Source organism: Centrocercus urophasianus, unplaced genomic scaffold, assembly GCF_019232065.1.
Source record: "Centrocercus urophasianus isolate 14NV4802_14NV808 unplaced genomic scaffold, USGS_Curo_1.0 seq_11, whole genome shotgun sequence".
Classification (NCBI taxonomy): domain Eukaryota; kingdom Metazoa; phylum Chordata; class Aves; order Galliformes; family Phasianidae; genus Centrocercus; species Centrocercus urophasianus.
In genome coordinates, this window is record NW_024884253.1 from 22,113,614 (window position 1) to 22,128,713 (window position 15,100).

Sequence of the window (15,100 nt, forward strand, 5' to 3'; positions counted from 1 at the left end):
CCAGACAAAACTCATAGGGAGCTGCCTCAATTCATGAACTTCAAGCGTTTGAACAGGCAGGGCTGCGCCAACTCACGGGGTGCCTTCCTGTTAACATCACTGATTTCCTTGTTTTTCATTGTTTCCCTGTTCTGAAAGCTAGCTGTAAGGCATGTGACGCTGCAAACAGACAGACCTAACTGGATTAATTTTGCAATTACAATGCGAGGCACTAGCAAATGCTACCCTTCAGTATGGACAAAGGATATTAAAACTGAACTATTTGCTCATGATGCTACATGAGTTCAGCAGTGGTCAATTATGCTAGACAGAACTTGAATTTGTACTTCCTCATGCTGCGTTTGATGTAATCCTGGACAGTTTCACAAGTGATTAGATGAGTCATTTGCAATGAATGCATTTTTTCCCCCAGAAGACTTGCTCACTGAGATCAGTGCATGAGACACGGTTTTAATGCCAAAGCCCTGCAGCACAGATGAGAACAGACAACCACTTATCTATCTCAGATTGCTTTTGTTTTCACCACACGCTACCGCAAACTCATGCTCATTTGTGATCCAATTATGAAGGTTAGAAGGTTAACCCTCCCTACTACCCAATCTATTATTAAAATATACATATGAGCAAAAATAAAACAGAAGGCATAACCCTCATGAGGATGGTCTCATCTACTGTACCACAAATACAATCTGGATCTACCATCAAATTAATGTGGTAGGGAATTTATTACTTCTTTATTCTGCCAAGAGGACTTGGAATTCAGTTCTTCTGATTTTTCTATCACTGAAACACTATGCACAACTGATGTTCAGTATATTCACATGGATGGCAAGCCAAATCAAAGAAATATGTATTTTCTTCCCTTCCCACAAGAACACACTTTAAAATGCTAAGAGCAACCCGGGAACAAGCGTCACACTTGGCTTTCCATAAGACAGCAAGTGAAATCAGTCATCAATATTTAATGCCTCGCTCATTAGGAGAAGAGAAAAAAGTGAATCTACAGGCTTCCTTCACTGAACAGGTATTTGATAGAACATTTATGTAGTTAATTTCCAACCGCTCACTAATTAGCAGGGATTAACCTAAAAGAACTCCCTAAACAAGATTTGGAAAAATCAAGTTCTCAGAATATTCTCGTAACAAGTTTGCATGATTATAGTTGATACCACTCCTGACAAAGAGACACCTACCTGTTCACAGAACGATTAAAAGCTCTGGATGAATAATTCAATCCAAACACATTAGGAAGTCTTTTTACTGCACAAATATCTAGAGGTAGACATTAAATACTTGGTGCTAGGAAAAACACAAACATCCTCCATTCATTGTTGAATAAGAAGCAAAGCAATAGGAAGCAGGATCCTGAAAAGCATTTGGAAAAGGAGAGCTTTCAAATTAAAACAGAGGGGGGAAAAGGATGAATCAATTAACCCAGCACTTGAAAGCACAGACACATCCATTCTGAAGCCCACCTCATTTAAAGCACCTTTGTTTTCACACAGGAACCAAAACACAACAATGAAGTATTTTATTAACTTCCATACTTGAGCCTCTGAACATAATAGGAAAAAAAGTGTCTACAAAACCAGTACTAATGTACTTGAAGCATCTCTCAGGAGGTTGCAGATTGACAATCACTTAAGCTCATTTTGGTAAGTTGAACCTAACTTCATTGTCCCACACAGCAAGATGCTGTATCAGCCTGCAGTGTGCAATTGGCAGGCTGGAAGAGTTACTTCTCACGCCACCCACAGTTATCTGCTAGAATAATTATTCCCTTGGCACACCCAAATGCCTTGTGCCAGTCCTGCTCTTGAGCTGCTGAGTAGCAGCACTGATGACAGCATTCAGCACTCATGCTCGTAAAGATCACTGGTGCAAATCAGGAGGCATGCATTTATTAGAAGTCATGAAAGCAGACAGACCATCTCCATTGGTGAGCTGATGGTGTAGGGTAGGACTGAAAGCCTGCATCTCCATCCATGCCAGGTAATCTCATTACAGCTGTACCTTCCCAGAGATGAAAGAGTAACCTAACCATTTTAAGCATATGTACTGAAAGCAGTCACCCAATATCCTTCGCTCCAAGGTTGTTCAAAGTACAGAAACCCAAGACTGGGAGTTCAGCTATTAACAGGATTTCATGATGGAACTATGCTCCTCACTGCATGTGTCATGTTTTAAGAGTTCTGAATGCCGAACTCCACCCTCTGATAAGGAAACAAGCAGAAAATTACAGAGTTCAGTGCTCATCAAATTCTGCATATAGAATGCAAATTAAGAGCATGAAGGCTCTAACAGTAACTGCTGCAACATGCTGCATTTGTTTTTGACAGTATTTTATAATACACATACCAGTACTCTTTAAAAAAAGAAATGGTAGCACAGTTAAATCCTTAAATTGAAAACAGACCCGATGAAGATTTCCCACTCACCTCTTACCTAGGATTACTACTGTTAAACAGTTGTTGAAGTCATCTAATAATCATCTATAAAGAATTTAAAGATAGCTTAAAGGTGAACTTGAAAGCTTGTGTTGTCAAACTTCAGCCATCCTTCTTGGTTAAGCCATACACTTGCAGTACTTTCTGCAGTGCAACAAAACACATCCTCTGCCAATGGTATAAAAGATGTTCCTATTTAGTTTACCAACAACTTATTTTTAGGACATTTGAACCTGTGTGTATGAAATCATTTTGTTGTTCTGTACAGAATACAGTCCACAAATTACTGATGACAGATTAGGCAGTACACTGTTGTAGACTGCTTAATCTGCAGCCTTTACTGCCCTCTCCCCACAGGGATGATGAGGCAAGGCAAATTGATACAGGAACAGTCAGGAGATACTGACAGGGAAACACACAAGCTTCACTGCCAGGGGGCAGCAGAACCAGCATGCCTGATACAGGGTTCAAGCCTCACAGTGACATTTCAAAGCTCTGAAGCCCAGTTCCCAGCTTGTTTCCATTTGCACATTGCTTCGTTAGGCCATCTGGTCTATTCATAACAGTGACTAGATGATGGAAAGCATTTCTGAGAACCAAGTCGTTCACAAGCTTTAAGGAAAACAGCCATTGCTTTCTGTATCAACCAAATACAGACAGATTTCTGCATAATTGATCATTTTATTGGAATCTATTAAAATGTTTGTTCAGATCACCTGTTCAGCAGGCAGTTATGCTATTTCTATTCACTGCATACATACTGAGCAGGTTTCCAAGCAATACATAAATACTATTGTCTGACCCCATACATACGCATCTTTACTACAAAAAGCAGCTTCTCCTCAATAAAAGTTCTATACATGGAACCAACAGTCAGTCCTTCCAGCCATGACTTGTCCCAGATCCATATCAAGAAACATAGGTTAAATACATCAATACATGTAATAGAGATTTAACAGTAAAAAAAAAAAAAAAAAGTAGGAAAGTTAAATACTGTAACAGCTTAGATACATACTGTATTTGAATGATAGAAGAACAAAGTCTATTGACCTAGCTAATGATAGTCACCAGAAGACAACATAGAAGCAATGTCAAAAGCCAGTACTAGTCTAAGCATTTTAGAGTTCCCCATTCCCCTTCAAATAAAGAAGGGTTGTTCACATCTTCAATGTGAACTTCAGATATCAATAACCTTATTGCAAAGTTGATTTTTTTTTTTTTTTTTTTAAAGTTGGGTAAATAAGCAGACATGTTAAAGCTGCAGGCCACTAGGTACACACAGCACTTCTGCATTTGAGGACCCAATGTTTACTACAGCACAGGATCACTGTCAGTATTAAATATCCTGTATGTAATAGTAGCTTTAACTGGCAATATTTTTAGTTAGTGGAAAATGGCACATTACTCAAAGTAAGCTAGGTTTTTAATTTTTTTTTTTTGTTTGTTTGTTTAATTGCTGTGTTGAAGGCTAGGAAGTTATTTTAACTGAAGCACCTCCATGAAATCAAATATGCTGACCTACCACTGCTTAAGAGTTTATCCAGAACACAGGAATCAAGTTACAAGTGTTCTATCAGTCATCAGGGACTGGTATTTCAGATAGCACTTGGGTTTTTGAAGTAAGGGCAGCTGAAGAGTAAGCTACACAATGCAACATACCTAAAACAGATGCAAAGATGATCATTAGATTAGTTGTCAGTCCCCACTTTTTACAGTTATGAGCCCAACAACTTTAGGCACACAAGTTACAGCCCAGGACACTACCTTGTAAGTTCAAATTCAACCACAAGCCAGAGACTCATCCAAGAGACTGTTGTGATAATACATTCTGGACTGTAAGAACATGCATACACCAGCTGTCCAGAGATAAAAAGCTGCTAATAAAGTTGCTAGAAAAAGCCATTAAACATATACATGCATGCCAGTTGGCTTCCCCAACTGAAATTCTACTTACAAACCATACTTCATTTTGTAATCTGTAGTTTTCAACCTGACATACTTACAAATATGTGTTCAAGTGCAAAACATCCAATACGTCACTATTTGAAATAGCCAAAGAAAATGAGTGCAAATTACAAAGCCACAATGAGGTTAGCAATGATTTCCTGATCTTCTCAGGTGAAAATTTATCCTCCCAGATAAGAAACACCAGACAGGGATCGAGTCCATAAAGAACATGACCTTTAGGAAACACAATGGTCTTGACCAGCAACGCTAACTCTTTAAAGAGTCTGAAGCTTTCTTCACACCGAGGTCCTCCACAACTTTACTTGATATCTTACTGCACGTTGTAATGTATTATTGCCCCACAAGTTGTGCAGGAACCTACAAGCCAAGAAGCAACTGATGCACAGACATTTAGAAGTTACTGTGTATAGGATACAATTAAGCAGTAACAGAATCTCAAGTACTGATTATGGCTTAGACCTGCATTGAAAGTCAACACTTAAACAAATATTCTTAAGTGAACGACATTGTCTATATGAGAGCAAGACAACTTTGTTACACTGAAGACCTACATGGTTAAGTTATCCTCCTATTCAGAGGAAAAGGCTGACAGAATATACTCACAGGTAACCACACTTATTTTGAATTCCTACAGGGAGAATTCTTGCAACAATATTCCTTGTTACTCATTTTTTTTAAGAGTGTGAATATTTTCAGATGTTAACAGGCTTTTTCTTGAACAACCAGATGCTTGATATTTAATCCTTTATACTCCTTCCCTCCCTCATCCAGATCTGCCAAATTCAAGGCATTGTTCTAGCAGCATTCATGAAATCAATAGTGCAAAGTTATTACAGAAATCTCTTTTCCCAGACATCCTCTTCAAGTTTATATTAGGTCAATAGCACTTCTCTTGTATTTAGAGCTCTGGGGGAAGGCAGAAACAATAGATACATTAAATCTAGCAAGCAAGAAATTTGTTTGCTTATTGAATTTGTCTTTTTCCCATCTGCTGCTCATACTGGCCATTGTTACAGCTTTGGTAAGTAGTTCACTACAACAAAATTCACAGTTCCCCATTCTGATATGCACCTATAACATGCGAGTTGAACTGCACCACGATAATTGTGATGTCATCTCTATACATTCGAGCCAGCTCTTCTGGAAGACTGAGCATCTTGGACAGCCGCTCGTGATCCACAGTGCCAAACTCGTTATTGCCCACTGCGTGGCGTATCAGGTGAGTTGCTGCATTCTGATCTTCAAAAACTGAAGAGATTTTTGCTCTTCTTTCTGTTAAGAGACCGTGCATCTGTCCCAGAGTTACCTTATAACCACCGACAGCTATCGGCTCTTGATGGTGAACACCGGTGAGATACTCCCCAACAATTCTAGCCACATCTTGCCTGTGCATAGTTTCCCACAGCCCATCCGTGGCCAAAACCAAAAACTTATCCTGTGGCCTTAACTTGTGATGTATGACTTCTGGTTCAGCTGTGAGGTATGGGGGAGTGTGATAATTTGGAGGAATAAACTTTGTATATTCATTGTCGTTTAGCTGATCTGGGCCCGATTCAACTACTCTCTTCTGCAGTTCAATACTCCACTTAAACTTCACGTCACCAAAAGCTCTGAAAGGCATCAGAAGGCCTAAGAGACGATCTTGTTTCACAAGGCTTTTTTCTTCAGACTTTGGATGCTCTGTTTTCACACGTTCCACTTCACGTTCATTTTGCGCATTGTGGTCATAGGAGAGATTAACTGCAGACCAAGATCCATCCTCCTCCTGAACTCCAAGCATGGCCCTACTGTCTCCTGTGTTTGCCACGTGCAAGTCAACACCATCCACATGGGCTACACAGGCTGTTGCACCAGAAAACGCTACTCTTAGTACTAAGTAGTTGAGAAAAGAATTTGGGTCTCCTACTTGAGCTTCCAGAGAAATATCGTTATCGAGCCTCTTAAAAGCATTAACTAAAGCCTCTTTCACATCTGTAGTCTCTCCACTATTGAGATCAATGAGCTCCTGCCAGTAAGTTCTTAAACTGTTGAAATAAAGCTTGGAAGCTTCTTTGCTGAAGTAATCATTGGGGTGCTTGTGCCACTGTAAAATAGGTAAGAGAGCTCTACCACTTTCCACAGCATTTTCTATTTCAAGTAAAGTCTCATGAGGTAACAAGGAGACAGCAATGTAGTAAAACAGTCTTTCACTGACAGCTTGAGCACAAGCACAACCTGCATGGCCATCAAACACACCCAGAAGCATCCCTCTTGTCTGTAAGCAAGTGGCAGCACTCCTCCGGTCTTCTATTGGAGCATTAGCAGGCAACTGGTTGCTGTCAAAGCCAAGGACAGAACTTACATTTTTACCATCAAACTCTGGGACTTTAAAACTGTATTCATTTGCCTTCAGAATGCTGTTGACCTGCGGAGGAGTGAGGTAAAACCTCTGTGGTGTAGAAGCATAATCCCTCGCGTGAATAAACTGATAGAAGTTCTCCTTTGGCCTATAGAGTGCTGCAAATTTCTTCTGAGGTGCATATCTGAAGTGACCGTGAGCAAAATGAGACGATAAACAACACAGATGTTTATGGTGGCAGTAGCACATAGTACTGCATATTCTGCTAATCTCACAGTTACGAATCAATGGGAACAGATGAGTTGGTGCTGGCATGGCATCAGATAACAGTGGTAGCCTGGAGCTTCGGACTGGAATTGCTGAAAGGCAAGAGAACAACTGCATTTAGAGAGACAGCTAACAGATATCTCACAGAAGTCTCTGTTAAAGCATTTACAGTCACTGAACAAAGTTCCTCATAATATGAAGTACATAGATTTAGCATGTCTGGGAACAGAAGAGGAAGAGGCATTTGTTTATATACAGTGTGTTGGGCTAGAACAAAGCTACCATACTTTGAACTTCAGCATAGATATGGTAGCTTTTACAACCACTCAAATAGTAGGAGGGCAGTGGAAACAAAATCCAGACAGAAAACAGTTTCAGATGCAAGTTAAAGCAACAGTTAGCATACAACATGCTATAGCTGTGCTACACTCTGCAAGTATTTTATGGAGATTTCTCTTCCTACTAATCCTGAGATTCCAGCTGACAGAACCAGATGTGACAGGAAGAAAATAGTCTTTCTGTAAGGCTGAAGAGATAATGTGTCTAACAAAGATTCCAAAACAACTGAGATAACAGACAAGTGGTTTTAAAAATACATTTTAGGTGATAAAATGCAAGCAGTAAGTAGATCTCAGACAAACAGAAGCCAGCAGCAGGTTGTTTCTAACAGGATGTTTCTTCTCCCCCTTTTCACACACACAATTTCATCACACTTGTGAACATATATGCTATGTTATATCTACATATAGCCACAGGAGTCTAGGCAACAATTTTCTGGCTTATCGGATAAAAGTGGCAGAGAACATCTCTGTTACCAACAGCTCATCAATCCCAATAAGTTTGAAAGATTATAATTTAAAGGTGAAGAACTACACAAGCTGTGTTTTCCTTCATCAATAGAGGAGAGCCATGTACAATAAATCAAAGCTACATCAAAATCCAAGTACTCAAGAAAAATATTAGTACTTTTTCCTAAACCTAAACCTAAATTTTTCATTTAAGTTTTCACTCCTCTGATAACAGAGTACTCTAACATCACATTCCTTATCTCCACTTACATACCCAGTTACAACGTCTGTGCAAGCACCGCCTAAATCTTCTCCATTATGTTTCATTCTCAGGAAGACTCTTACAACACCATACTTCAGAAAAGCAATTCCACAGGGCAAAGAAAAGGGAATTATACTCTTTTGTGGGAAGTGTACAGCTAATGGCCATTTACTTTTTTCCATCTTTCATGATGAAGCTTCAACTTCTTCCTAGAAAGGATCATGACAAATCATAATATACAAGGCTCCCTGGAGTCCTAAGCATTATTCTTCACAGAATCATAGAATGGCCTGGGTTGAAAAGGACCTCAAAGATCATCCAGTTTCAAACCCCCTGCCATGTGCAGGGTTGCCAACCACCAGACCAAGCTGCCCAGAGCCACATCAGCCTAGCCCTGAATGCCTCCAGGGACTGGGCATCCACAACTTAAATTCTTATTCTTAAGCACTAGCTCCATCACTGCTCCTCCATGCTTTTCACAGATTCTGTCACAGAATTCAGATAATCAGCCAAGAAGTATCCAGAAACAGAGGAATATACTCCATTCTTTGTGTTGTAAGAAAGCAAGTGATGATGCTCTAAGACAATTCTAAGAGAATCCTGCTTCTCTAATACAAAGTATGTAAAGTGCTGAAAATCAGTTAAAATAACACTGTCTACTACTCTGGAAGCCTTCTAGCACAATATCTTCACCCCTTACAAACCAGTGTTTATCAGTCTTGACTTGTAGTGACAGAAGATTTTCCACTGACTTATCCCACGTCTCCTATTGACAGCTAAGATGCCTGACTTGCCAGTTTTCTGTTGTTCAGCTACCAGGGAGAGCTTTGGCTGCACTACTGCCAACTCTCCCTATGCTCTGGCTTGAACTTCCAAATGCGTACTAAATTTATGCTAATCATTTGCTTCCCAGAAAGTATATTTCTCTAGCCCAGGCTTCACATGCATACAGCATGACAGAAGTGAAGTGCAATACAGATTTTTAAGGTCGATTACTGCCTTCTAATTATAAAGCAGCTATTTTGGTAACAGTCGTTGCTTTTAAATACCATATGAAGAAATACACACAACTTTGCTTACAGAATGTGAACCTCAGCAACTTACTGGTGTGTCAAGTCTACAGTAGTACCTTGGATTTCACACTGGTCTCCTGCTTGACTCCTGCTGAACCAAGCTCCCCTGCCCACTATATATTCCTGTTCAGGGATGACCAATGGATGTTTCCACAACTGTTGTGACAGCTTCACTGTCAACCCGTGATGAAGAAAAGCTGCAAACATACTGTTGTTAAGAGTGGCTCTTCAGGAACAGAATTCACTTTGCTGATTTTTAGTTATTAATTTAGTAATTAGGCAACCTGATCTGGCTGTGGATTCACTACAGGGGAGTTGGACTAGATAGCGTTCAGAAGTCTCTTCCAACTTTAAGGATTCTATGATTCTTTACAAATCTTCTACAAATCTCATGAGGAGTGTCTGAGGGCGCTGGAATTATTTAGTCTGGAGAAGAGGAGGCTCAGGGGAGACCTCATTGCACTCTACAACTTCCCGAAAGGAGGTTGTGATGAGGAGGGGTTTGGCCTCTTCTCCCAGGCAACAAACAGGACCTGAGGAAACTGGCTACAAGTTGTACCAGAAGAGGTTTTGATGAGACATAAGGAAAAACTTTTTCTCTCAGAGAGTGATCAGGCACTGGAATGGCTGCCCAGGGAGGTGGTGGAGTCGCCATCCCTGGCAGTGTTCGAGAGGTGTCTGGATGAGGAGCTACGAGATGTAGTTTAGTTTGTGGTAGCAATGGTAACGGTTGGACTGGATGATCTTGCAGGTCATTTCCAAGCTTGTGATTCTATGATTCTATAAATATTACTGGAGATGCATAAGGATGCAGCCTCCAATCTTCTATCTCTTACATTCCCTCACAGCAACTCTCTGTCACTTTAAGCTGTCAACTTGTTTTGCATAGCAGATTTAAGTCCTGCTGATCAAGTCGAAGAGAAATTCCAAGTCTGCCAACATCAACTGAAATCATTCCAAGTCTCTCTCATTTATCCCTGCAACATGGATGCCTCTAAATCTAACCACTGCAGTACCCTTTCAGTACTTCAAATCCCCTTGCTAATTACAGCTGATCAAGAGATGAAAGAACACAAAAAGGATGTTAGATAAAAATCTTTACTATCTAGTCAACATCTGTCAGGTGATTAGTATCACAGCAGTCTTAAAAGCCTCTTCAATACTAGAAGAGGGTACAAATACACAAGCACCGTAAATAAAGAGTTGGGTAATTTAAGGACTCAGTAGTGCTACCCTGATGAAACAAACACACAATTCCTTGCTTTAAGGCGAAGCATTATGGCTATACAACGCTAAGGACACTTGATGCCACCGACAGGCTTCTCCAGCACCCGCCTGAGCTGTGCAACGACACCGGTGGCTTTCGGGCACCTGACAACGCTGGCGACACGGGGTAGAAGGAACACGGGCCAGGAGCGCTGAGCCCTCCCTCGTGCCGGGGCTCGGCCCTCCGCCCCGCCCGGCCCCTCCGCCCCCCGAGAGCCCCGCTGCGAGATACGTACCGATGCGCCTGGGCCCGGGGCACACACACATTCTCCTGTCACAACAAGAAGCCGCCAACATCCACAAAGCAGAAGCCCGGGGGAAGGGGGGGAGAAGCAAGGCAGAGAGTTCGTTAGAGAGGACGGACGGACAGACAGACAGCTCCGGCGCTGCGGAGGGGCGCAGAGAGGAGGCACGCACATACGCAGCCGGACTGCGGACACACAGATCCCTCACCCCGCCCGCCGGGCTCCGCTCTCCTTCCGGCGGGGGCGAGACGCCGCTCCCTGCCTGCCCCGCCCCGCCAGCGCTGGGCGTCGCCGCGGCGGAGACCGCTACCCCCCGAGGCGCCGCGCGGGCGCGACATGGCCGCCCCTCCAAGCCCCCCTCCTCCCTGCCGCAACCCTCCGAGGAGCCCCTCCTTCCTCCCGCGCAGACACAGACCTGGCCCCTTCCTGAGATCCTCAGCCCGGGCACCCCGGGAAGCGACTGCGGGAACCGCCCTGCCGGACGAGCACACCCCCCCGCCACCACCACTTCAATGCCGCGGCCGCTGTGCTGCGCGCCGCCTTATAAAGGCCCTGCCGCCCGCGACGCACGTCCCATTGGCTGCCGCGGAGGGCAAGGAGGTCACGTGACGCGGAGGTTCGGCGGCGGCTGAGGGAGCGCAGAGCGGGGAGGAAGAAGAACGGGGCGTTGCGCGCGCGCAGGGGCGGGAAGGCGCGAACGCGACGATGGCGCAGTGCCGCCCCCTCCCTCTCTCACCCGCGCGGTGCGTGAGGCGAGGCCACGCCCCGCTGTGAGGGGCGGGCGGCGGCTGGGCACGGTGTGGGCACGGTGGTTGTGGCGGAGCTGTGCCCTCGCCCCGGGAAAGGGCTTTCCGTCTCCCCAAAACGCTCCGCAGTGTTTTGTCATCACCAGCCCAAATCCGGACAAGGGCAGGGGGCCTCAGGCTGGTCCTCTGCGCTATGCTGGGGAACGCCACGGCTGTGGAGGCTGCTGGGGCACACGGCCCTGCCCAGAAGAGAGCTGCGGCCCCCTGTGTGTTACATCCATCCGCGTTCCACATCTCTGAGTCAGCGTTCACTTTTGCATAAGCTTCACGATGCTTTGAGCAAGCCTTCGTTGTACACATTTTTCACAGCAGGGGGTTGGAGCTAGACTATCTTTAAAGTCTTTTCCAACCCAAGCTATTCCATGATTTCGGAATGCAGAAAGTACATAAATTCAACAAGGTTTAGATTTCCTTTGTCTTCTCTGCTTACAGATGCATGTGCTCTCATGGCTTTTTAATCATCGTGTGGCCAGGATGCCCGCTTTGCTGTGGTGCTGGCAGCAGACATTCACCTGTGAGGTATTGCAACCAGCATTCCATTCATGGCTATAACAAAACCTGGGTCTTTTACCATATTTATGTCTTTACCCAACAACGTTAGGTTGTTTACAGATGTGTGGTGAAATGAGCAGAGAAAACAAAGGAAAATGTCTGTGCTTATTTACCCAGAAGACTCAAAAGGCACATCTGGGATACAGGAAAGTGGGAAGTACTGCCTGATGACCCCGTGTGTGGAAACTGGCTGAGAAGACACTGTGCCATCCTTCAATATACACCTCTCCCACAGCAGCAGTTGAAAGTACAGAATATTCAAATTATCATTGATTGATGTTCGGAGTGACTTTGTTGATATTTATTTCTCTAGAAATGCACATCATTTTCTCTTTGCACCACGTTTTGGAATGAAAAGCAAGTTAAGCATATATGACAGGCACCACTGTACATAAAATATTTCATTGTATGCAATGGAAGATGAGTAATTTTTTAACAGTAGCACATGGATAGAAATAGATTGGCAGAATACTGTAACAGCCACCATTTACATAATTTTCTACTTGCAGCAAGAGTGACTATGAAGCAGCTGAGATTAGAAATGTTCCTAAAGACTGTGTAAGAAGGTACAATTAAGGCATCTTCTTTCTCCATCAGAAGGTATAAGGCTGTGGGAAGATAGACCCATGCCTGGGTCTGTTTAAGTGATAGCTGTATGAGTAGGCATGCAGAAATGGATTGGGATGAAGTCACAACTGATTGCCTCCTATTTCCAATATGGTTTTTGGAGGGTGGATTCCTGTTTCGTATCTGAAGAAGTCTCTTCCTATAGTTGTCTATGGAGGAAAAAAACTCTCAAATTAATTAGCATGTGGCAGTCTTGGTCTTCAGAACATCTTGTGACCATTAATTCAATTCCCCATAACATGCTGTGAAATTGCAAGGCTAGTGTTGTAGCCACCCTGTTTATCTTATCAATCCCCCCCTTGTTTTTTTCTTTTTTTTCCTGCTTTAAGGCCAAAAGAGCTGATACCTGGGTCTGTGGCTCCCTATCTTATACCCTGCTCATAACACAGATATTAAAAACAAAATAAAATACAATAAAACTTGAATTTTAAAATACTGTGTGAGAATTTGGCTTTAGCCTCAAGTCAATCCCACAAATGAAGGATGAAATAGTAAAACTTGGCTGACATTTTGGTCCTAAACTGATATGAGTGAGCTGGTGCGCCAGGAGCTACATGTTGCAGGCTGACTGGAAAGTTATGTGGTTTCTTTTTTCCTTCACATTGGTGCTGCTAAAACCTTTTCATGCACTTTGAGCAACTGTCCATTTTGCTGATTTTAAAGAAAATGTGAGTATAAAAGCAGATTGTTCACTCTTTCATATTTACATCAAGTGTTGATAGAAAAGCAATTGCTTGTAGCTACTCCCAAAACTGTGAAATCTCACCCTGAAAGGTTTACCATGTGAGTTTAACAACACACATCATTTCTTGTTTGCTTTGTCTGTGGCCAACAGTGTGTAATTCTGCACTGCAGGATCAATAAAGCTGTGTATTTCACTGCAGCTTAAGTGCTGCAGCAGTTACTCTCAAGCTTTCTTCACAAGCTTTCCAGTGAAATCTGCATTACAGGTCATTGGAATGCATTTTTGTTTTAAATACAATGCTTATAATAACTTCCTAGTTTAAGCAAGTTTTTGTGCCCAATGAGTAAGTATTTTATCAGCTTAGTTTTACTGAAAGCAGGTCCAGGAACAGAGAGTAATTCCTCCATTGATTTTATGTCCCTAGACTTGTTAACATTTTTACAGTATCTCTGCCCGCGGTGTTCCCAAAATGCTGTTTTGCTCCTGAGCCTGGTGAAAAGAGCAGTCACCTATGACAGCTGGCTCAAAGTTGTATGCACAGATCAAACACTCCCAGCTGGCATGCTGCCTTACCAACCGGGAGCATAAAAGAAGAGTCATACAAGTTTTGAATGCCAGAAGAAAAGCCTAATAAGGGGGAAAACAAGGGAGAGAATTATGGCATGCACTGAATAAATGGGAGGAATAGGACAAGGCTGAACTTACCTTGTCACCTTCCCTGAAAGCACTGCAGAAGCAATGATAGTAATGTAAATCTGATCCAGGATTTATTTTTGACAAAAATCAGGAGCATTACATGGCAAAAAAGAAGTTTGTAATCAGCACTCAAAGCAGACAGAATACCTGCAAGCAGTGATGGCTTGTGATCTTCATTCAGTCTTGCTTCAAAGAAAGGCTTAGGTTGCACATTCATGTATTCTGCTGCCCTCTTAGGGAGTGTTTGCTGTGTATGGTGCAGTCACCCTACTGCATTCCTCCAACACAGCTGGATTTGGCTTTCTGAAGTTTCTGAAGTTCTAAAGTGCTGCAAAAGGTGATGTTTTAAAAACATCTCTTAAGAATGTCAACCTGAGAGTCAAGCAGCAGCACTGAACCACCTTCTGCAGGAGTGTCATAGAGACAGCTCCTCTTTCCCTGCTGTCTTTTTTGATACAAGTGTGGGGAAGCTAATGGGGAATTGCAGAAGGAGTTGCTTCCAGGGGGCATTTTGCTGTCACTGTGGGACCCAAAGATAGTTTGATTTATTTTGTCTCCTTGGAGGCTTTGTATCTTCACTTTTAGTTCCTTTCCAAAATGAAGCCGTGCGTCTGGCAGCTTTTTGTTTTTTGAGAACAGCTGGGATGCAGCATCCCAGAGTCAAAGAACAATCTAGATGGGACCTCAGGAGGTCGCACAGCCCCACTCCCTACTCAAAGCCAACTTCACAGCTCAGTGAGGCTGTTTGGGATCGTGGCCTTTCCAGTTTAGCACATCTCTGAGGACAGACTGCAGTCTTCCTGAGCCCCAGGTCTCATGCTTTCCCACTTTTGGTGTGAAGGGGGTTTCTTTTCCTTAAACAAAGCTTTCCTTGCTCAGAATGAGTCTGCTGACTGTTGCCCTTTCAGGGCTTCTTCTCACTGTCATATTGTACTCCTCAAATCTAATTAGCATGTAATTAAATGCATTTCGTGCATTTGATAGGTGTTGTGCACTAGCTTATGTACTTCCTCTGAGTAGATCTTCCAGGATTTGTTATCCAATTTGAGGAATTCAGCATTCTGGCAACTTGATAAAGAA

At 42.9% G+C, this 15,100-nt stretch overlaps 1 protein-coding gene across 2 annotated transcripts; it reads right to left on the bottom strand.

Moving 5' to 3' along the window:
- Positions 1–3,108: 3,108 nt before the first annotated feature.
- PDP1 (pyruvate dehydrogenase phosphatase catalytic subunit 1) lies at positions 3,109–11,160 on the bottom strand. Of its 2 annotated transcripts, XM_042808855.1 has the most exons (3): positions 11,070–11,160; positions 10,646–10,680; positions 3,109–7,112 (listed from the first exon to the last, which is right to left on the bottom strand). In XM_042808855.1, the coding sequence occupies exons 2-3, from the start codon at positions 10,674–10,676 to the stop codon at positions 5,461–5,463; spliced, it is 1,683 nt and encodes a 560-aa protein (XP_042664789.1). In that variant the 5' UTR covers positions 10,677–10,680; positions 11,070–11,160; the 3' UTR covers positions 3,109–5,460. The 2 variants fall into 2 exon arrangements, with proteins under 2 accessions (XP_042664789.1, XP_042664790.1); XM_042808856.1 differs by lacking the exon at positions 10,646–10,680.
- Between the last annotated feature and the right edge of the window lie 3,940 nt (positions 11,161–15,100).

What these genes read in the sequence shown, in the direction of transcription:
- PDP1 (XM_042808855.1), bottom strand. Translation starts at nt 10,676, where the DNA reads ATGTGTGTGTGCCCCGGGCCCAGGCGCATCG. An exon ending in CCCCGGGCCCAGGCGCATCG is followed by an intron (nt 7,113 to 10,645) that starts GTACGTATCTCG and finishes CTTGCCTTTCAG; the next exon opens with CAATTCCAGTCCGAAGCTCC.